This window comes from Triturus cristatus, chromosome 7 (genome assembly GCF_964204655.1).
Source record: "Triturus cristatus chromosome 7, aTriCri1.1, whole genome shotgun sequence".
Classification (NCBI taxonomy): Eukaryota; Metazoa; Chordata; class Amphibia; order Caudata; family Salamandridae; genus Triturus; species Triturus cristatus.
In genome coordinates this window covers 1,148,764,395-1,148,788,287 of record NC_140590.1, presented here as the reverse complement: position 1 = coordinate 1,148,788,287, position 23,893 = coordinate 1,148,764,395, and the positions used below count along the sequence as shown (strand labels likewise).

Genomic DNA, 23,893 nt, shown 5'->3' with positions numbered 1-23,893 from the left:
TATGCACACAATAAGTGGCAGGCCCAGAGAGAGAAACGGTGTGACACCTCTGCCCGTTGATAAAAGGGAGGTAATAGACGCCCATCTGCCTCCAGAAAGGCCACTTAGGGCCCACTGGGCCGCTGGCAACATCTGAACACAGCAGACACAGCCCAAATCGTTCCCCAGGCTGCCAAAAAAGCAGCCCACAGCTGGAACTTTGATGCCGGCACCTCGGCCATTGCCCTACTGCCCACTTTACCAATTCGACCCTGCAGCGTAGCTCACTCGTTATTCTCCTTACCGTGAGCCCTCTGCATCGTCAGTTAAGACGCTCAAATGCGCGTCTGTAGGTGTCGCTTCTCTCGCATGACGGCGTCTTTCTGAGTGACTCGTTTCCCCCCAGGTGTGCATGGGCAACTCTGCGTGGTTTTTGTTAAGCGCAGGTGCAGCGTCCTGGTCTTGCGTTTTTTTTTTTATTTCTTATCTATCATTGCCCTAGTCAACTCCCAGGCTTATTTCCCGCAGGCTTATTTCCCGCGCTCCATGCCCACCCACAGTGCGCATGTGCAGCCAGCGGAACCAATACAATAATTCTGTTCTCGCACCCGGGAAACATCTCCAGACCTGCCGCCTTCGGCGAGTGACGTCACAGAGCAGCGTGCAGGCTACGCGGGCGTGGGGGTGTCCGGAGGCGGGGGGAGGGAGGGCGCGGTAATGTTTCAGACTGAGGGCCAACGGCAGGAGCGACAGCATGGAGCCTAGCGGGGACCGCAGCCCGGCTTGGTGAGGACTCAACCATCACTTCCCTAAAAACACCTTGGAGAGATAGCGTAGCCGTCCAACTAGAGAGAAAAGGTTTCGAGGAAGGAAGGTCCTCTGTCTGACACAGAGATACGTTTTGAAAAGAGGTAGTCGTCCTCTCGTGGAACCCCATAAGAGAAGGAGACCCGGGTGACAGGGCAGTCGGTTCCTATAAACAAGGGAGTGTCTCTGGCAGAATACAAGCTAGGCTTCCTTAAGCAGTAGGCAGACCTGCACAACTGAAAGAAGTGGCGCACCCAGGTTCATACCTGGCTGGCACGTGATCCTTTGTTATGTGTGACAGTGAGAAACCGAAAGAGAGGGTGGAAATTCTCGACTCGTTGTAGTACTATTTAGTTACTTCCCTTGCAGTTCATTCCCTTGTACTGTTTTAGCTTGCATGCCTAATTAAGGATGCGCCATAGTTAGTTTAACTTGCCCAAACCTCTAGGCAGCTGTGTCCTCTGAACGGAAAAACAGGTAAAGAAGCGCGTTTCCCAATTATTAGGTCTCATGAATGAGGTTTAACTTAAACCTTAATTTCACAGTGAGCCGGCCCGGTGTCTGGCTATTCCTTTGACTATTTCTATCACTATTGACTATGACTATTGACTTTGACTATTTCTGTCACTAGATAGAACAAAACTTGGAAATGTTTCTGTCAGTTGTTACCACCGGTAATTGTACTTGGTGTATTGAGTTAATGGTGGCAGTTTTCAGCACAATATGCGCTCAAATGCATCTTGACCCTCGACCTGCCTCGGAGAAAATTGACATAGTAACAGAAATGATGGGTCTTGAGGGAGTATAGGAAACACTGTTCTTCCTAAGAGCAATAAACAGATGATTCCACAGTTGTGCGGTCTGATAAAGACTCAATGTCAAGTCTGAGCTTACCTTGGAATAACTCGATTACTTTATTATTCGTGACATAGCTCAGCCTTTTCCCATCTGAATGGAACACAAGCAACCTCAGATATAGTTCATGCATATTGGGCCTCAACAAGTGGTACAAGGTGTTCAGCCCACCAAGCTTGGAGTCCTTGCATGGCCATATCACTTATGATACCCTGAATGTTTGGACGTATAGTCAAGTACATTGAAAGTGTAAGACTGCAATTCCCAAGAGGCATAATTGTGCTTGTGAAGAAGGTGTCACATGTGACACAGGGCGACTTGGCAGCTATTCTTCTGGGAGAGAGAATCTCCAACAGCTAGAGTCACTTTAAAGGGGCAGAGAATCCCCAAGGAGGCAGACATTCTATGGCTAGAGAGAGGAAACCAACCCAGAAATTCACCTTTCTAGAGACTTGAAAGAGGCAATGGGCACGGGCGTAAGACAAACCTCTGTAACTCCTGCGGTGCAGCATGGGCCCCCGTCCCCTCTGCAACCCCTGTGGTGTAGGGTGGGCCCCGTCTTCAGGGGCCCCTTAACCTTTCAGAGGCTTTCATGCAGGCCAAGGTCAATGAATATCTGTAAAATATGGAATACTTCTGTACCCCTCAGCCAGCCCCGTTTTCTTCTGTATCCACCGCCCTGATTTTGCCTTCTGTACCCCTGCCCGGTTCTCCCCCTCGCACCCTTCCTTCTGCTCCGTTGCCCCCGCCGCTCCTTTCCCGCCGCTGCGTCCCTGCGGCCCGCCCCCTTGATCCCCATTGGCCGCCCCGCTCCCGCCTCCCAGCTGCTCCTCCCTCCCGCTCCCACTCATATGGAGGCCGCGCAGCGGTAGAGAGAGCGACCTTTGACCCTGCTTCAGGTAGGTCGCTCCCCTCACCGCCACGCAGCCCCCTGTGTGCCCTGCAGGCCGCCGTCTGCCGCTCGCTGCTGCCGCTTGCACTGGTTCCTGACTGCCTGTATTCGTTGTGCCTTTGTACCCCAGCTAACTTTTGTCTTTGTACCCCAGCTAACCTTTGACTTCTGTACCCCTCAGCCAGCCCCGTTTTCTTCTGTATCCACCGCCCTGATTTTGCCTTCTGAACCCCTGGTTCCTGACTGCCTGTATTCGTTGTGCCTTTGTACCCCAGCTAACTTTTGTACCCCAGCTAACCTTTGACTTCTGTACCCCTCAGCCAGCCCCGTTTTCTTCTGTATCCACCGCCCTGATTTTGCCTTCTGTACCCCTGCCCGGTTCTCCCCCTCGCACCCTTCCTTCTGCTCCGTTGCCCCCGCCGCTGCGTCCCTGCGGCCCCGCCCCCTTGATCCCCATTGGCCGCCCCGCTGCCGCCTCCCAGCTGCTCCTCCCTCCCGCTCCCACTCATATGGAGGCCGCGCAGCGGCCGCGCGCAGCGGGCGTGCCTAAGGCAAGCCCGTCCGCGCCTGGCCCGCGCCAAGCGCCCGAACCCCTGGCCCCCGTGGACCCCAGCCCACCCGCCAGACGTACGCCGCCGCCACCCTCAACGCACTCAACACCAGCCGTACCCCGGGATGCTACCAAGTCACCCCGAGACGCACCCACGGACCCTTCAGCTGCCTCGCCTGCAAGTTCACCTGCATCCGGACCTGCCCCGTACCAGCACCCGCCAAGCCGAACACCAGCAGCAACCACCTCAAGTGCATCCTGCTCAACACCCGCTCCGTCCACAGACACGCCATCGAACTCTGGAACCTCCTCGACACCACATCTCCAGACGTTGCCTTCCTCACGGAAACCTGGATGAACGACTCCTCAGCGCCCGACATCGCCATCGCCATCCCAGAGGGATACAAGATCCCCCGGAGAGATCGCAACAACCAGACTGGAGGAGGCATCGCCATCGTCCACAAGAACACCATCCGCATCACAACCAACACCGACGACACCCTGACTGCCGCCGAACACCTACACTTCCAGATCCACACCGACCCCAAGACCACCCTCAGAGGCACCCTGATCTACCGACCCCCGGGACCACGCACACCATTCAGCGAGGACATCGCCGACTTCATCAGCCCACACGCCCTCCCCTCCGCTGACTACATCCTCCTGGGGGACATCAACTTCCACCTGGAGAAAAACAACGACCGCAACACCACCACCTTGCTTGACAACCTCGCCAACCTCGGACTCAAGCAGCTGGTGTCCACCCCCACCCACCTCGCCGGACACACACTCGACGCCGTCTTCTCATCCAGCAAAGACATCACCTTCAGCCACGCCACTGGACTCCACTGGACGGACCATAGCTGCGTCCACTTCACCTTCAGAAGAACCACGATCCACCACCACCAGCAACAGGATGCTCGAAGAAACTGGAACAAGATCACAGCCGACCAGCTCGCTGCATCCCTGAGCCAGCACCCTCCAGCCAGCTCAGCGAACCCTAGCCAGGCCGCCGACAACCTCACGAAGTGGATCAGCACCTGCGCGGTCGAACTCGCCCCACTGAGGACCCCGCCCAGCAGACCCGGCAGCAAGAAGGCCCCATGGTTCACCGACGAACTCAAGAGCTCCAAGAAGAACTGCCGAGCCCTCGAGAAAGCCTGGAGAAGGGAGCCTACCCCGGACAACATGACCACCCTCAAGCTCGCCACCCGGAAGCACCATCAACTAATCCACGCCACCAAGAAAACTGCATTCAAGGACCGGCTGGACAACAACGCACACAACTGCAAGGAACTCTTCAACATCGTGAAAGAGCTCTCCAACCCCAACGCCGGAAACAACGACATCACCCCGTCGCAAGACCTCTGCAACTCCCTCGCCTCATACTTCCACAACAAGATCGCTGACATACACAACAGCTTCATCCCGCAAACAACGCCCCCCACGACCGAACCAACGCCCCCCACCACCCCCCTCAGCGCCTGGACTCCGATCAACACAGAAGACACCATCCGCACGATGAACTCCATCCACTCCGGATCTCCGACCGACCCCTGCCCTCACCACGTATTCAACAAGGCCGACGCTGTCATCGCACCCCACCTGCGGGACATCATTAACACCTCCTTCGACACCGCCACCTTCCCCGAGAGCTGGAAGCACGCCGAACTCAGCGCTCTACTAAAGAAACCAACAGCGGACCCCACCGAACTCAAGAATTACCGCCCCATCTCGCTCCTCCCGTTTCCAGCCAAAGTCATCGAGAAGACCGTCAACAAGCAGCTGGCCGCCTTCCTCGAGACGAATGGATCCCTCGACCCCTCACAGTCTGGCTTCCGAGCCAACCACAGCACCGAGACCGCCCTCATCGCTGCCACCGATGACATCCGAGCCCTGATGGACAACAGAGAGACAGCGGCCCTCATCCTCCTAGACCTCTCCACGGCATTCGACACTGTCTGCCACCGCACCCTAGTGCAGCACCTCAGCAATGTCGGAATCCAGGAGAAGGCACTGGAATGGATCATCTCCTTCCTCGACGGAAGGACACAGAGAGTCCGCCTACCACCGTACAAGTCGGAGGCCACCGAAGTCATCTGCGGCGTACCCCAAGGATCCTCACTCAGCCCCACCCTGTTCAACGTCTACATGAGCCCCCTCGCGGCCATCGCACGCCAACACAACCTCAACATCATCTCCTACGCCGACGACACCCAGCTGATCCTCTCCCTGACCAACGACCCCGCCGCCGCCAGAGCCAACCTCCACGAAGGGATGAAAGACGTAGCCGAGTGGATGATGACCAGCCGCCTGAAACTGAACTCAGACAAGACGGAAGTCCTCATCCTGGGCTCCTCGCCCTCCGCCTGGGACGACTCCTGGTGGCCCCCCGCCCTGGGCACCGCACCCAAACCGACAGACCACGCACGAAACCTGGGCTTCATCCTGGACTCCTCCCTCTCCATGGCCAGACAAGTCAACGCCGTCTCCTCGTCCTGCTTCAACATCCTGCGCATGCTACGAAAGATCTTCCGGTGGATCCCCACCGAGACCAGGAAGACGGTCACCCAGGCCCTTGTCACCAGCCGACTGGACTACGGCAACGCCCTCTACGCCGGAACCACCGCCAAGCTCCAGAAGAGACTCCAGCGGGTCCAGAACGCCTCAGCCAGACTCATCCTCGACACCCCCCGAAGCAGCCACATCTCCGGACATCTGAGAGACCTGCACTGGCTCCCCGTCAACAAGAGAATCACCTTCCGTCTCCTCACCCACGCACACAAAGCCCTACATGACCAAGGCCCAAGCTACCTCAACGACCGCCTCAACTTCTACGCTCCCACGCACTATCTCCGATCAACCAGCCACGCCCTCGCCGCCGTCCCCCGCATCCGAAGAGCGACAACTGGAGGAAGGTCCTTCTCCTACCTGGCCGCCAAGACCTGGAACTCCCTCCCGACCGACCTGCGCCTGACCCAAGACCACCTCCCCTTCAGGAAGAAGCTCAAGACCTGGCTGTTCGAGCAGTAGCGGCACCCCCCCCCCCCCTAGCGCCTTGAGACCCTCCGGGTGAGTCGTGCGCTTTATAAATGGCTTGATTGATTGAATACTAACGTTTTCCTCAACGCATTCTCAGCGGGGCTACATCTTTTTGCGTTGCACCACTGGCAATAGGGGTTAAAAAAAGGCCTTGCATGGGAGAGAAATACTACCTTAAAAATAACATTCACCACCAGTGAAATCTTATGGGAGAACGCCTCCCCTTAGAGTCTTATATGATTATAGGACGGGCAAACACCAATTGTAGCATTATTTTTACAGATAATTTTTTTTCATATTGATCCATGTATTCTCATTTTCTAATTGTTTCACATAATGGCGAGGTTTCCAATTCCATTAGCAGATAAAGGTTTTTATTATTGTGAAACGACTTTTCCTGTAAGTATTTTGGCTAATTATATTGTAAAGTACAGCGAGGTGATACTACTGAGTCTGAAATCCAAAAATCTCTCTTCTGAAGTGATACTAGGGAGTTGGTCCTTTGTAATGCTCTGCAGCACAAGTAATAGCTTACTACTGCCATTGATACAATTCATATATTTAATTGTACTGGCTCATCATTAGGAGTCCCACGTTATTCTAGAACTGTGTGGTGATTGAAGTAATCGCACACATACAGCTTTACAAAATATTTCTTCGAGTAACAGAAATGCTGCATCACATCACAGATATTCTGTGATGGGTTACCACCAGTAAAACAACTGGTGTTAACAAAGTACAGATAAAAGTGGAAGAAACTTACTTTGATGTTACCACAAGCGTTTTTTCATTTATTGCTCAGAACTCTAAAATTAGGGTAATTCGTGCAATAATGTACTAAGGCATCTCAGGACTGCCTCCAGATTTATCCTGGAATTCAAAACGAGTAGAAATGTATCTCTACCTTGTGGTCGACCAGCCTCTCCTAATAGTTAGTAAATGTGCCACTTTGGTCCTTCAGAAAAACAAAGTACAGTGCAAACCAAATACATTGACCCAAAAATATTGAACGATTTATGGAAAAGACATCAGCCTGGTGTAAATCAATATTTTTTGTTCTTTTTTTATACAGTACTCACAAACTATTTTTGTGAAATACAGTATAACACCAAGTGCAAAATCATCCTGGGCTCCATTTTCTAGATCAGATTTGGACAGATCACTATAGCAAAACAGTAGCTTTACTGAAACATGTTCAAGTGTAGCACAGTCTCCCAGCATTTGTGTAAGAGAATATAATGTTGTGCATCTTGTGCAAAATTGCTTTGAGGAAAAAGCAGCTTTGCACTGGGGGCAATTGCTGTTTGGTTTTTAGAAGGAATGGTAAACTGGATACATGGAAAGGGGCGATTATCTGGGCACACATATTTAGAAATGTGAACAGCACATTTGAAAAACACTATTACTATTTTACTAAGTGCCTTCTTGGGCCCTACTCCCGGGGCCAAAATACATGGAAAAAAGGAGGAGGGACACGCTGCCCAAACCATAAGCCTTATAAGGCCCCGGGGTCCCCACCCCCTGGAATTGCATGTTATTATAATGGGGGGCGTGTGTGTCCCCCTCCCCTAACCTATTTTGGCCCCTGGCACCCCATCCCTCAGGGCATTTCTAAATTATAGGTGGGTGCCCCTGTGTCCACCCGGGGCACATACCATCCACCACATTGGGGTCTGCAGAGCAAGACCCAGGGTCCCAAGGTCTTCAGCATTCTGTGGGAGCTGGCATTGCTCCTGCCTGGAGGGAACAGCTGTTTTCTGCTTGCTCCCTCTAGGCGAAAGCAGTGTCTGTTGAGGAAAAGCGAACAGAAGTCTGCTCTCAGCCTGAGTGAGGATATTTAAATCTCCCGCTAGCTGGTAGTAGGCTTGCCTTCTGTGCCCGCACTGCTGCAGGCCCCCCTCTCCTTTTTTCACATTTCAGCTCCAGGGGATGGGGTCCAGAATGTGCTTGGGGAAGGGGTCCCAGCTGACGCCACCCTTCCCATATTTTTTTTTTTTTAAATGGCTGGCCACCATTTTGTTTTTGTCCCCAGGATCCCGTGGAAAGCCCACTAGAAAAATGTCTGAGTTTTGCAGGGTATCCCATACCCTGCTATATATATATATATATATATATTCACTGAAAAAACCATAGGTTTCACACATGTTATAGTTAGCGGAAATTTTACTGATAAAAAACCAATGAAATTCCCCCGTTATAGTTAGTGCAGGCAACTATAACTCACGCGACCGCAATCCTCTGCTGATGCTAATACTGTATTTAGACACTTATTTGCCCATGTCTTCTTCCATACATTTTTAGCTATACATATATTACAAATATTTTTTTTTCATAAAGACACATATGTCATCAGCAGAAGATTGCGGTCGCGTGAGTTATAGTTGCCTGCACTAACTATAACGGGGGAATTTCATTGGTTTTTTATCAGTAAAATTTCCGCTAACTATAACATGTGTGAAACCTATGGTTTTTTCAGTGAATTTGCAAGGTTTTTTAAATGCTAATTCCTAACTATAACGTGTGTGAAACCTATGGTTTTTTCAGTGAATTTGTACGGTTTTTTAAATGCTAAGTTACTTTACGCCATTCGTGGCGTGCGCGCCCACTTAACGCAGTTCGTTCCGTGCGCGCACGGTGCGCTTCGCGCACCGTGCGCGCACAGTGAGCACGCGGTGCGCTTCGCGCACCGCGCGCCCACTTTACGCAGTTAGTGCCGTGCACGCACGGTGGGCACGCGGTGCGATGACAAAGCAAGAAAGCACGTCAACAAATCTGTTTCTGCTTTCCTCCGTGACTATGGTATGGGTGCCATTTACCACAACAACTTGCGTTATGACATGCAAGACATTTATAGAGGAGATGGTGTGCACTTCAATGATGAAGGGAACAGAGTCTTCCTCTTGAACCTTAGACTCTGCATCGGTACTTACTTGTAGGTACCACTAAAAAATCATTTCATAAACACAACGGCTCTTTTTAGAGCCCCCTAATATCTAAACACTTAAATCTGATTTTCATTTTTTTTTTTTTTTTTTTTCTACCGTACGCTTACCGTAAGCTTACCGTACGCGTACCCCGTGATTTTTTTTAAAATCAATAAATGTTTTCTTTGTACTTTACAGTCCTTCTTTGACCCCCTCACAAATGTAAGGGGGTCTGTAACTCTCCTCATTGCCCCCTTTTCTTGTTTTCACTCTTTTTTTTCTGAGTGAAATACACAAAATGGCGGCCGCCGCTTCCTGGTTTCGGCCGATTCGAATGTTTACTAAGATCTAAGAGCCAATCAGAATCGCGCACGCCACCGTACGCTTACGGTAAGCGTACGGTAAGCGTACCGTAAGCGGGCTCAGATATATATATTGATTTAAAGGCTATTTTCTCCGAATCTACTGAACAGATTTACACCAAACCTACAAAAGGCACTTCCTTGACCTAGGGACTACCTCTCTGCCAAATTTCGAGTAATTCTGTTCAGCCGTTCGGGCTGTAGCTCGTTCTAAAGGTCCTATGGAAAAATGCATGGGGAAAACACGTTTTGGGACCCCCCTTTTATCTCAGCCCCCGCTTGACGGATCCCCCCGAGACTTTCAGGGTAGGAGCGGAGCGTAGCGCCCCACCTATTTTGAGAAATTCGCGAGGATTCATCGACCGGCGCCAAAGTTATTCAAAATAGAATGTTGAGGTTTTCCTATGGAAAAGGGGTCCTAACTATAACTACCTACTGGTGACCGCCAGTAGGTAATATATATGTATATATATATATCTTTTGCTGGAATAAAACTGTGTTACAGAAAACTGCGTTGGTGTGGCTGTTTTCCTACTGGTTGCGACAGATGTCCACAAACCAGGATTGAAGGATTACGTTTGGAATATATATATATATATATATATCCTAGGAACTCCGCTACTGCCTCCTCACGGACAACGGATACGGACCACAGTTTGGTGCAAATTTGTTTATTTCAAAACACACAATGCCGCCATGACGCGTTTCAGCCCGACCTTGGGCCTTGATCACATGACACGGTAAAGCATCACCCTATTGGTTTATATAGTACAAGTAACAAGCAAAATAATTGGCACATGTGTTGAAAGCAACAAATGACATAAATAAAAGACTACAAGCTGCAAGTTCACAAATTTTCGTAGGCTGACAATACAGGTAAAATACAAGTAAATCAGTACACCAAAAACCTTCTAAAATTTGTTTAAAAGAATGTTCTTTTAAATAACAAAAAATATATTTTTTAGGTTTTAAAAAGACATTTTTTATATAGTTGGAACTTATGCTTGTATAAGCATCTCATTGAGCTTGATAGTACATGTACATGTAATAGAATACTAAAGTGCATAGTGCCTAATATGAGGGAAAACAAGATTAAAAAAAATGTTAAAATATTTTAGTGTTGAAAGGACCTATTTCTGTATCAAATATGTATATACCTCACCACAGTACCCTAGTTCACCAAAATTATGTGGAAAAAATGGTTTTTAAACGTATATATAATCGAAATCCTCAGCCTGAGTGAGGATATTTAAATCTCCCGCTAGCTGGTAGTAGGCTTGCCTTCTGTGCCCGCACTGCTGCAGGCCTCCCTCTCCTTTTTTCACATTTCAGCTCCAGGGGATGGGGTCCAGAATGTGCTTGGGGAAGGGGGCCCAGCTGACGCCACCCTTCCCATATATTTTTTTAAATGGCTGGCCACCATTTTGTTTTTGTCCCCAGGATCCATTACTTCGCAAGTCATTACATCGACTTGCAGTAGATGGCGCGCTAACATAAGGAATAGTATAGTTTACTATTCCAACACCTTCCCTACGGTTGCATAGGCTTGGGTTGGAATAGTAAATTATACATTTCCACCAATTTCTCTAGTATAGAAGATCCACGACTGACAGTCATACCACCTTCAAGAGCAGGATGAATAGTGCAACTGGACTGGCATGGGTTGGACACATATGGCTCCCCGATATATACTAGGCCACAACTACCCAAATGTTGGCCAAGCGATGTACTTGCATTCCCTAGCTGGGCTGTTGGAGAGGGAAATGGACGGAACTCTTATGGTGGGGGGGACTTCAACTCTGTGGCAGATAACGAAATGGATCGCTTGCACCGGCCTCTACCGGTTGCGCCTGCGGCTCAGTCAGCAGAACAGTTGGTTGACCTGCAGACTAACTGGCAATGCTTGGACGCGAATAATCTTACTTCTTCCACATTTGTGCTCTGCACATAAGGACAGACCTATTCCTTACATCTTGGGGGGAACAAACAATGTAGAGTATCTTGCAATGACCTGCTTGGATTACTGCCCCTTCTATTGTTTCTGCAAAAGGACCAGTAGAGGATACAGTTTGCCTCCTGGCGACTTCACTCCTTGGCGCTGGAGGAGGCTACATACCACTGCACCATGAAGGAAGAGATTGTATGCTATTTCAAATTAAATACGGATTTGGCTTCCTCGCTGCTGATCAAGTGGGACGCATTCAATGCGTATATCGGGGGAACTGCATTAAAACGTCCAATAGGGTACGATCAGCACTGAGATCCCAATTTGGACAAGCGGAAAGTAAGCTCGGCAGTTTGGAGCTCCACACTATCTCAGAGGTGGAGGCTCGCCGTGACCTGGTCCACCACAGTTGGCAGCATGACAAGCTGGTTTCCAGGATGGCTTTGCAAAATGATCTGGAGTCCCAGACACAGAGCAATGCAGAGGGGGGTCGCGCAGGTCGCTTACCCAGGGCAAGGATGCGAATTGGCCACAAGTTCTCAGACCAGTGGCAGATCTATAGAGGCACCCACCAGGGCTAACTGCTGTCACCGTTGTTGTTCGCGCTTGCGATGGAGCCGCTGGCATATAGGATGTGGTCCTCACATGGGAGTGTGGATTGATGCTGGACAGGCAGACGCACATTATCTTCCTCTATGCGGATGACATCCTGATATACTTGAAAGATGTCACCACTGCCTGGCACCCACTATGAGGTTAGTAGATTTGTTTTTGCCTGCGCATAAATCTATCAAAATCGTGCCTCTTCCAGCTGTCGGACCACTGTGCTGCCCTCCTAGAGGAAGCCAGACCCTTTGACGTCCTGGTCGCCGCCCACATCTTTCAGTACTTGGGAGTCCAGGTTTAAAGAGAACCGGTAGAAGTCCGCGAGGGCAGCCTGAGCAGAGTAGTCACCCCTCTGAGTGTCGTTGACATTTTGGCAATCGCAGCCATTGTTAGCCATGGGACGAGTAGCATTAGCAAAGATGTCGAGCCTACCGCAACTTCTATACATGTTTGCTACCTAACTCATTTTACTGCCCCACACAATGTTCTGTGACTTAAACAGCCAGATTTCAGACCTAGTCTGGGCCACCGGCGTGTGATCCCGGAGACACCGCTGATGGCAGGGGGGCCTAGGGACTCCAGACTATGAACTGTCCTGTCAGGTGTGCCAGTTGCAGTGGTTGATGACATGGCTCGCTCCGGAGGCGCCTCCCAAAGCAAGCTATCTCTGGTCCCGCAGTACAAGCGAAGAAGTACTCAGAGATGTGATAGGAACAGCACTACGTGATGGGCGGGCCCCGCTCTTTCTCCGCGTGGTCCATATAAGCCTCCATGTCTTTAATAAAGTCATGATTTTCAACCCACCCATGCAGTGGAAAATCTTACTTTTTCACTCGGATCCGTGGCGGATACTTGGCCAAATAAGGGGTCAGCCGGCTATGTAGCAGGCGGATCTGCAACGGATCCGCTGATCTGTTCCCAACCAAAAACACACATTTAATACAAAACAGCAACACATTAAATACAAAAATATCTTTTCATAATTACTATAACTGTATCTCGGCCTGTGCCTGGGTGTGTGAGTAGCTGTCTGGGTGTGCAAGGGGCTATATAGGTGAGTGAATGGGTGTGTTGGTATGTAACTGGGTGTGATAGTGACTGTGAGTAGCTGTCTAGTGCCTGGATGGGCGTGTGAGTGGTTTTCTGGATCTGTGAGTGGGTGTGTGAGTAATTGTCAGTAGTTGTCTGGGTGGTTCTGTGAGTTGGTGTGTGGCTGGCTGTGTGGGTCTGTTAGTGGCTGTATTAGTGGCTGGCTGTGTGTGAGTGGTTGAGTGGATGTGTTAGTACTTGTGTAGGCCTGTGAATGGGAGATTAAGTGGTTCTCTTGGTCTGTAAGTGGGTGTGTTAGTGGCTATAGCGGTGTGTGAATGGGTGTGAGTGGTTTTCTGGGTCTCTGAATGAGTGTGTGACTGGCTGTATGGGTGTGTGAGTGTATGTGAGTGAGTGGTGTGTAAGTTGCTGTGTGAATCTTTCAGTAGGTGTCACTAGCTGTATGGGTGTGTAGGTGGGTGTCTGAGTGTGTATGAGTGGTTTGCTAGGTTTGTAGTGGGTGCATGAGGGGCTGTATGATTGTGTAAATGGGTGTGTCAGTGGTTTCTGGTCACTGACTGGATGTGAGAGTGGCTGTATGGGTGTGAGTGGTTTTCTGGGTCTCTGAGTGGGTGTGTAATTGTTTGTATGGGTGTGTGAGTAGGTGTGTGAGTGGTTGTGTGGGTGTGTAAGTGGGTGGCTTTGTGAGTGCCTGTGTGAGTCTGTGAGAGGTTTGCTGGGTCTTTCAGTAGATGTATCAGTGACTGTATGGGTATGTGTGTAGGTGTGTGAGTGGCAGTGAGTGGTTGTGTGCATCTATGAATGTTTGTGAGTGGATATATGGGTGTGTAAGCGGGTGTGGGAGTTGTTATGAGGGTGTTTAAGTGGCTGCATGGGTCTGTGAGTAGGTACAATAAAATGGTCTTGGTTTGAAGGAGCTAGTTCTGCAGTTTTCTGCTTCTGCAGTCGTGGAGAGGCTGGTGTTATATCAGAAACCCTGAAGATTATGGAGTAACCCTTGGGAGGTTCTGTCCCTCCGTATCTGAACTTTGATGGAAGTCCCTCACCTGCTGCCCTCCGATGTGATCCTGTAGCACCACAGTCCTTAGCGACCTCGCACTGTCAGGGTCTTCCTTAAATTTGTTGGGGTCTTAATCGCGCAGACCAGCTCCCCTCTTTGTTTTGTGCTCCACAATCTCAGTGGGCCCCTGGAGCTCTGTGACCATTCTTGCGAGGGTCCTGGCTATAAAGAAGTCCCTTTGGTCTCAGCCCAATCCAAATCTCCATTGGGTCTGTGAAGAAGAGAGGCCTGCCCTTAGTGGGCGAGACAAAGACGCCCAGGAAGAACAGGATGTATTTCAAACTCATATCCTGAAGTCTCCCAGCTTGGGTCAGGAGGTAGCCGTCACCTCCACCGCCATCGGGCCGCAGTTTGTGTTGGTCAGGGCTCAGTATCCACTGAGATTGCAGAGAATAAGAACGCCGGACCAGTTGTAGCTCCTAAAGCCGCACCGGCCATCGTTCTCGTCCTCCCTGTGGTCACACTCCCCCAACAAAATAGTTTTTTGCAAAGTTTGGTGAAGAAATATCAAATGTCTGTATGGCACAAGGAGAAGATTCCATTTAGGATCACATCGTCAGTCTCAGCAAGGCAGTCCTAGTTTCTCTTTGAGTCTACTGTTGGTTTTCAGTTAGACAGAAGGGCATTCAAGAAAAAAAAACATTGCCATGGCCATTCCCAGTTGAAGTTAAGAGGTTCACTGTCATGACTTCACACTGAAGTCCTCAATGTGAAAAAGATCCTCAACGTCAAACACATGTGACTAAAAGCTTCTGTATTGAGTGCGTGGCTATCACGTGCTTCATCACTGAAAGCGCCTATTTGAATCTTGAGAAATCCATCTTCAAAAATTCAGTTTCAAGGGTTCTGAGGGTGGCGATAGAAGCTCACACCTCCTGGCAACCTTCACGTGTTTTAAAGTGGCACAAGACTCTTCAAGCAGAAGAACTAGCTCCTTCAAAGCAAGACCCTTTTATTTTCGAACCAAAGCATCTACCTAAATGTTTTACAAAGACATTGAGATGGTTTCTCCAAGCGAAGCATCTTGCAAGAGTCACCTGAATTCAACCTCCTTTTATTTCGAGGAGACGCTTTCTACTTCTCAGAGGGAGTGTTGCAATACTTACCAGTTCTGAGTCACACTGGAACTCTTTCCACCAATTTCTCTAGCATAGGAGATCCACGACTGACAGTCATACCACCTTCAAGAGCAGGATGAATAGTGCGGCCACTAAACTGACATCAGATCTTCAATGAGGAGGCACACAGACTCCAGATCAAGAATCATTCCTCTTGAGGAAGATTCCTCCTACATATTCACCAACCAGATTTAATTTTCCAAAAACCATCTCTCCTTTTGAAACTCCTCTGAACCAAAAAAGCAGTAGTGGCTGCTCCCTTTAGAAAGTGGTGGGGCACATACATTACTTTCAATCCCTTGAAACAAACATACCTCTCTTGAAGATCTTCTGCAGTACACACAAAGTTCCTCCTGCCTCGTACTGCTTCCTGGACAAAAGCAGCGAGCCAATCCAAGCACTGCTCTCTTGCTGCTTACAATGCTAAACAGCATAAGAGCAGTGCTAGGATTGACTGGAGCAGGCAAACACAGTGCTCCATCGAACACCTACAGGGCTGTGCTTCTGCTTCTCAATTGCCTTTCAACTGTTGATTGCAGAAGTCTGTACTGCACATGTCAGGCTGGCCACAGTGAAAACATCGGCTAATCCAACATGCACAGTTCAGTTAACACAGCCTGAACTGCTGCTGTGACTCCAGGAGAGAGAGCCCCATCATGGCACTACCTCCTAAACAGGTGAGAGTGGAAAGCATGAAAGGGAAAATGTGTACTGTGTGTGTAATGGGGTCGCAGTGGGGAGGTCAGGGGGCAATGCCCCCACGCTCTTATGGACGAACTACCCCTCCAAAAAAACAATAACGTTTTGCCCCATGCCCTTGTCTGTGAGAGAATCAAGTGCAGCTTCTTTGTTTGACAAATATGGCAGCCCTTTAGGGCGATCTGTGAGCAAATAGCAAAAGATTATGCCCTTAAAAAATACTTTTGAAGATCATGATAAGTGAATGATGTGTGAAGTCCGCCCAAGTTTTACTTTCATCTAAGGATTTTGCTGATTGTGCTGCTCATGCTCACTTCTATAGTACTTCCTTCAATTCAGGACTATTGCGTACTGGTCTCAATTTGGATAGCCCGTAGAAACCTCCAGATCTTCCCTTTGATGCAACTAAATCATTGGGATCCTGCATTGTCCATTAATTGTCTAGAACTACATATGTTTTTTTTCATTCAAAAGCCAGCCTCACTGCTCTGCTGCAGCAGCCGCGGCTGAAACTGTCAACTACAGCTCCTAAACTTTTACTTTTTAAGTCGAGCCTAGACAGCGCATGCGCTGTCGCAAGACCTGAAGTATTCAGTAAATTGAGGTAACTCCCGCCTGCTGCCCGCCAGCTTCTTACCATTTGTTGAGGACAGTGTTAGTCTTCTTTGCTGACGTGTAATTGGTTTAGGCAGCCAAAGTCACTTCAGTTTTTTTCTATGTGCAGCTCCGATCAAGTACAGTTTTGTTACGCTTAGACAGCGTAACTGTTACTTAGGGAACTCTTTTTAGGTTCATTCTTGTGTTAGTGCTCGATGCATGTCTGTGTCGCCCACCGCCACCCACCCCTCGCTCCTTGTTTGTTCTTTCCTCATCCATGTCCGCCTCCAGGTTCCAAGCTTAATTTTGCAGCACGAGACCGCTTTCACTTTTAAAACACGGGCGCGCTCCTTTAACAATGGTGCCCGTGCAGCATCGCTCTTTTTGGCTTCTTCCCAGTTGGTTCCGGCACCCGATAGATCAGTTCCTTTACAAGCTGAGGAGCACCGCTCAAGTACAGATTAATTCAACTTGATTCGTGCTCCTTCGCTGATGCATGCACTATGTCTTCGACCACGTTGTATTTTGCCCATTTGTCCCTTCTGCCCTATTGCTCATTTTCTCCTCTTTCAGTAAATGTTTTTTCCTTTCATGTTTACTTGCTTGTTTTAACTTTTTTTTAACCTCTTCGATGCCGATGACGGAACGGTTCCGTCATGCACGCCGGTTGGGCTGTGCTTATGACGGAACCGTACCGTCATGGCCCCGCCCGCGCTCAGAACTTTCAGCACTGCGCGGGAATCCGCGCAGCGCTGAAGAGGTTAAAATAACTTTTGTACCTGTTCTCCGAATGTATCGGAGCTCTGGCTCGAACCCGGTTCCTCAGCATCAAAGACAGCCGCTCCAGCCATTACCATATCATCCTCATTGCGGTCTTCTCCTTGCTCCGCCCTCCCCGGCACTAATAACAGGAGCGATGGGATCTGCGTTTCAGTGATGGCCACTTTATCCATCTTGTAAATTTCAGCAATTCATAAGATTTTCTGCCATACTTAGGAAAGGAGCGCGGCCACCGTTAAAGGGCCGCATGGGTGTTTTTAGGTCTCGCGCCTAGCGTTGCAGTGCGTAGCACTGCTCGTGCAGCGCGAGACGTCTTGTAAGGGGGTTCTGAAAGCTGCTCACACGCTTGTGCGTGTGAGCAGGTTTTCGCCGCCTGCCATTGTCTTTAGCGTATTTTTTTTTTTTTTTAAACGGCACAGGATTGGGCAAAGGCGGGCGCATGTCGCATCAGCGCGCGTCACAGACGACAGGTTCTCTTGCCCCCCGCTCCTATGTGGTGCAGCGCACCACTGGTTTAATCTTCCCAGCGCCTGCACACCATTCGCGGGAGCCTGTTCTTTAATTTATGTTCAGATTGTCTCCCTCTGCATTGTTTGCCCGCCCCCTCCGCTTCTGAGATTGCTGCTGTTTTTTCTCTCCACCCGCAGATCTCAGTGAGGCTCCCAAGCAGGAGGTAGGGGAAACAGCAGTAACAACATGATGTTTCTGGCTCTCCAAATTTTGCCAGACCTAAAGGAAAAGGAGCGCAAGCAGGCAGAAGATGCCCAAGGAGGTGAACTGTGCGCATTGAGAAGTGGGTGCTGCTTACTTCAGCGCAGCGCTTCCACTCGCTGTTTGTGGGACACTGTTCTTTAATTTATGTTAGGCGTATTTCCTGTGCCTTGTTTTCCCACCCCCAACACCCTTCTAAAATCGCTGTCGGGATGCTGTTCTTCAATTTATGTTTGGATTGTCTCCCTGTGCCTTGTTTGCCTGCCCCCCTCTGCTGCTCCTTGCCTCTACGTTTAAAGATAAAATCAAACAGATAAAATCAAACTAGCATAAGCCAGGCGATTGTGTTTCTGTGTGTGGTACACTGTGTCAATTCAAAGGTGTGTGCTAGGACAAGTAGTATTCCCGTTGGACACTGGGCTGAGGGTCGCAGCATGATTTTCAGTATACTCTGTTTCTGTTTTATCATCACATTTGCTTTGACAGATGTCGCTCCGAGCTCCGTTCCTGTTTTTGAGCACTTCACCCCATGCGTTAGTGTGTTTCAGGTTTCTGCCAGATGCGGCTCAGTTTTCTTTGTGCTGTGGAGCACCTTACACAAATGGGCAAAATTGAACATTTTGTATGCACCCCCGCCTGAACAAACTTTTTTTGAAATTTAAATCAAACTTTCACACATGTCGTCAGACGGTCTGGCACTAAATACATTTCATTTGTGGGCGCTATTTCTGTTTTTTTTATACAAACACCAATTCCAGCATACTCCAGAAGCACTTGTGATTTGAGTTTCATTTTGAGGGCGGTACTTACAGGAATATTTTACCTGGCAAGTTTATAAGGTGCATTGTAAATCCCGAGGAGCACTGTTGGAATTCAGCGGCAGGTGTGCGACATCTGGGTGGTGGTGAGCAACCCCTCGTTGGGACAAAAGGTAGTATGGACCCCACTCCCATCGGTTAATCGGCAAACGAGACTCCTTTGATGCCTTTTTTTCGTTTGGTGAAAGGGCGTCCCTACTTTCTACTGACAAGCCAGCCTCCACTCGCAAGCATACTATTATTAACATTGCTCCTAAGTTTGTATGTGCATCACTAGTGTGCTGACTGCTGTTAATCCAATTCTCTTTCCCGTCCAAGTACTTATGTTCCCTCCCTCTGGGTCAACCTTCATCCTAGATCCAATGGAACACTTTGATACTATGTGGAAAACAAGATGGTGAGTTTGCCGTTTATGGTCATGCATATATGAGATAATGAATGGGTTATATGAGATGACATAATTTTGTTGTGACATTTCTGGAAGAGTATGTAAAATTATGTTAGGGAAACCCTGGTGTAAAAAAGTTCAGTCCAGGACTTTGGATCGAGCAGAAAAGCTCTATCAAGCTTGGCCAAAAATTCAATGTAATGTGATAACACAGGGTGCATGTTCTCTTGCGTGGATACAATGACATCACGCCATATCATCTATGGTCATTAAGAGTTTTAAGAGATCCCAAATATGATGAGATTTGTCCCATGTCATCTGCACACCAGTTTTCTGTTTCTGGACTTTGCTTTTACAGATAGTTTTACAATTTTATTGTTATCACATGTGCTAACCCAATTGGCTCAAATAAAATGCATCAAGACTACAACCCCCAGACTTCACAGATTTATCAAATCAAATTCCAGCAATGGAACAGTGGTCCCAATGACATGGAGCCAATTTGTCGGCCCATTCTAGCTTCTTCGGTTTGATAGTACATGTTTTATCATCTTTACCTCGTAGTTACACATCCTGTAAACTATATTAGACATTTATGCTGTCAATGAAATCTCAAGCCGCTCTGGCTTGGAAATTTCATAAGATCCGGTTTGATGACTGAAAGCACTTTGCATTTCCGTCATGATTTAAAACAATTCACTTTCCTCTTTGTGTTAAGAAGGTATTTCTCTTTAAAACAAAATTACCCTTCTCTGGCTAGACTGTACAGATGGTGGCCAACCTCTTGTATACTGCAGACATGCAGAGCAGCTCATACTCCTACCTTATTACAGCCTTTCACACTGTGGTATTGACTTGGGTGCCAGCAACGCAACAATACAACCATGATTCAACCAGCCCACTGTATAACAATGCGCAACATATTTTCACTCCACATAATACCACTCAACAACACAATTAAACTCGACCTAATTGCACTGTACTCAATACCACTTAAATACACTCAAGCCACATAATACACTCCACACCATGTCACATAATTCCACTCAATATAATTTCACTCAATGCCACACAGTTCCATGCCACAAAATTCCATTCCACACCACATAATTCCACACCAAACCACATTATTCAACTACACAACACAATTCCACTACACGCCACATATACGCAATTCACAACAGAGTTCCACATCGTGCCACATAATTCCACTCTACTACATGCCACTCCACAACACACAATACCATTCCACATAATTATGCTCCATAACACACACTCCCTGTACACTCAATGCCACATAATTACTATCCACATAATTCCACTGCACGCCATGCCACATCATTTCTGTACACAACTCCACTCAACAGCACACAATTACACGCCACACAATTCCACAACAAACAATTCCAATCCAAACCACATAATTCCAATCCACACCACAAACATCCACTCCACCTCATAATACATGGCTAAAACACATTGACAATAGCTTAAAAAATGCATAGCTACTCAGACAGCTCCACGCCACAAAAGTCAACTCCACACATTTCCAATCCACATCTTATAATTCAACACCAGACCAAATAATACAACTCAACAACATAATTACACAACACACCACATACATCCAATCCACACCACACAGTTCCACATTGTGCTACAAAATTCAACTGCACACCACATAATTAAACTCCAGTACATACCATTCCACATAATTACACTCCATAACACACAATCCCACTTCACATGATTCCAGTACACTCAATACCACATAATTACTATCCACATATTTCCAAAGCACACCATGCCACATAGTCCCACAACACAAATCCACTCCACACAACACAATTCCATGCCACCTAATTACACAACTAACTAATGCAATTCACCACTTAATTTCACTACACACCCCATACGTACACTTCATAACACACAGGTAAAAGACATTGAAATTTACAATGCTAAAAGCTCTAACTCAAACAAATGCGAGACCGATTGCATTTCCAATGCTTGTTATAAACAAGCATTTGTAATGCAATAGGTATTGCCTTTACGAAACTCTCGTAAATACGAGACCTATTGCATTGGCAAATGCTTGTTTCCCCTTGCAACTTACACTGAGTGAAAGTACACACTCAACCTTTTTCTTCATGAAATCTTCAGTAGGATTTCAATTCATTCTACTTATCAAAGGTATGTTTTCGGACTTTGAAAAAGCGTTAAATAATTTCCCTCCTAGTGCCAGTTCGTATTTTGACTGTTTTTTGAAAGCACTGACAGACACAAAGTAGGAGTCCTTAACTACTTCATACATTTTAAGAAAGTTGTTTCTTCTGGGAAATTAATTTTCAGTTCTTGCCTTGTATGATATCTAAGTCGTTCCCAGGAATGCTTACCTTTTTGCCTCTGAAAATAGCTCTCACAAAACCATAGATTTTTTCAGATTGATGTAAAAAACGTGTACTTTTTTCATACTAAGATTCAAAGTTGCATTTTTGCAAAAATGGCTAAATGTTTACGACAGATAACATTTTCCTCTGTCCCTTGGGAATATCAAGTTCTGAGTATTTGAAAATCAGCAACCAGGCAAGTCTATTTTCTTCAATGGGCGGTGTTCTTTTTTCAGTTTAAAGAAGAAGATAAAACATGTGTCCTGAATGTCCTTGGTTTTTAGAGTTTCGAGTGTTGGTGAAACAGTGTGTAGTTTTATGTAATACTCAGCATCGTCCTGGTAGCCCAGGGCCAAGAAATCTTCTTCCTCTGACAATTCCTTGCAGCGGTAAGAATGTAGTTTGTGATGAGGAAAATGGCCTTTAAATTTCTCCAGCAGCATTATTAGTTAAAAAAAGAAACTTGTAATTCAGTATATTTGGCTTTATGTTGCGGTTCCAGGTGTATATGTTATAGTAGTTCCCCCTGGTCCCCCAGTAACGCGATAGGTGATTTTTTTTCCTCTGTCAGAAAATGACAAATTGATATGTGATCACAAAGTGCATGCTAGAACTAGGATTACAAGTGTCTTGCTTAATATTTCCTACTGGTAGGAGCAAATAGATTAGATATTCAAACTCTGCAGAATAACTTTTCAATTGCTCTTTGTGTTTTCACAGGGAGTCTTCGGATTCGGATAAAGGATGGCAACCAACCCACATGCAAGTGACCGTCCTGCGAGCAAGGGCCCTCCGGGCAAGGGGCCGTGCAGAGACAAGCAATCCCTACTGCGTCATGCAGCTCCAAGATCAAAAGTTCCAGACCTCTGTGATACATCATAGTCTAAGTCCAGAATGGAAAGAGGAATGTACGTTCCGGCTACCCTCGGACACAAGTCTTTTAGGTGATCTTAAACTGACTGTGATGCACAGGTCTCACCGTGGATTTGACAAATTTCTGGGTCAGATCATTCTTCCTGTTGAACATCTCTTCTTGGACAAATCCAAAAGGAATAATGAGTGAGTGGACATATCTTTACATTTTAAGTATGAAGAATTAATCCTGAACAGGCTTTACTTATTTCTGGCTATCACGTATCTTTATTGTACCAAAGGTGTAAAGCTTGGCATGGGCATACTGTCTACTTCTATTCGGCTTTTGTAACATTTTAAACACAAGGCTTTGTAGAAGTCTCAGTGTAATACATTATCACAAGTGTCTTGTTGCATGGCTTAGTCTCAGTTTAAGGAACACCACATTGTATCAGTGAAAGCATTATGTGAGGTCTCATGTTCAAACACAAGACATTGTTTGGGGTTCAGTTGTCAGTCACAGAGCATTGTTGCATGGTCTAGTGTCCTAGAGAAGGCTTAGTGGGTGAATTCAGCTCCAAACACAAGGCATTGTTTGAATCCTCAGTAACAGACGGTGATGTAACCACTCTGTCTTGGTTACATGTCCCTACATCTGGAGACTATCCAGCAGAATCCTTGAGTGAAACACTGGTAGAAAAAACCCACGTAACCTTTTTTATCCGACCCCTGGACACTTTGTGCTGTCTAAATGTAAAAGGAGCTGTTTAATTTGGTAGCAAATGGATTGGGATTGTTTCCACCTAGAGGGCAATCGGTTAGTGTGGCTATGGAAATTAACTCCTTTACTTGACAAGCCTGTGAAACTGACATACAAAACTCAATGCCTGTGTAACCTTAACCTAAACAGTAAAGGACAGGAGTTTTCTCCTTGTGGTTGGCTGTGTGCATTGCTGACCTTGAACACTGAAGCTATTATCTTCAGGTGGTCTATTAGTCCCTTTTAATTCCCCTATAGTCTCTTTATTGGGTTATCCACTCATACACAGTACTGGAGCAAATGCTATAGTAGTTTCATAACTCTGAAGTCTCGCTAGATCTCTAAACGCCATCCGCACCCCAATTAACTCTTCCCTGTTTAGCCCTAATTTCTTTGCACTATGAAATTAACATGCCATTTATCGTAAAAATTGTTTGTGAACAGATGGAATAATTTACATTATTTATAGGTACATTCTTTGTATTTGCACACCTAGATAAAGCCTTATTAACAGCGTGTCGTACTCAATTTATAGTGGTGCATAATTCTATCCCCAATTTGGGTTTAGAAATGTGATATGAACATGCTGTCCTATGTGCCATGAAGGGTTAGTAATGACAGCCTGCTCAGAACTGTCTTCACCCATGCTGCTAAACGTTTGCAGTGCAACATTAGTTCACTGTGCTTCCGCCTCTCTAACTACTTTAA

The 23,893-nt window shown here is 47.4% G+C and overlaps 1 protein-coding gene across 1 annotated transcript in view; it reads left to right on the top strand.

The window, feature by feature from the left end:
• Positions 1 to 705: 705 nt before the first annotated feature.
• Positions 706 to 23,893, top strand: part of LOC146811289 (uncharacterized) — a 253,471-nt gene continuing 230,283 nt past the window's right edge. Inside the window, exons 1-2 of the mRNA XM_085614503.1 lie at positions 706 to 765; positions 22,294 to 22,632. Of these exons, the coding sequence (XP_085470629.1) occupies positions 734 to 765; positions 22,294 to 22,632 (371 nt within the window). The 5' untranslated portion in view covers positions 706 to 733. The remainder of the gene's footprint in view (positions 766 to 22,293; positions 22,633 to 23,893) is intronic.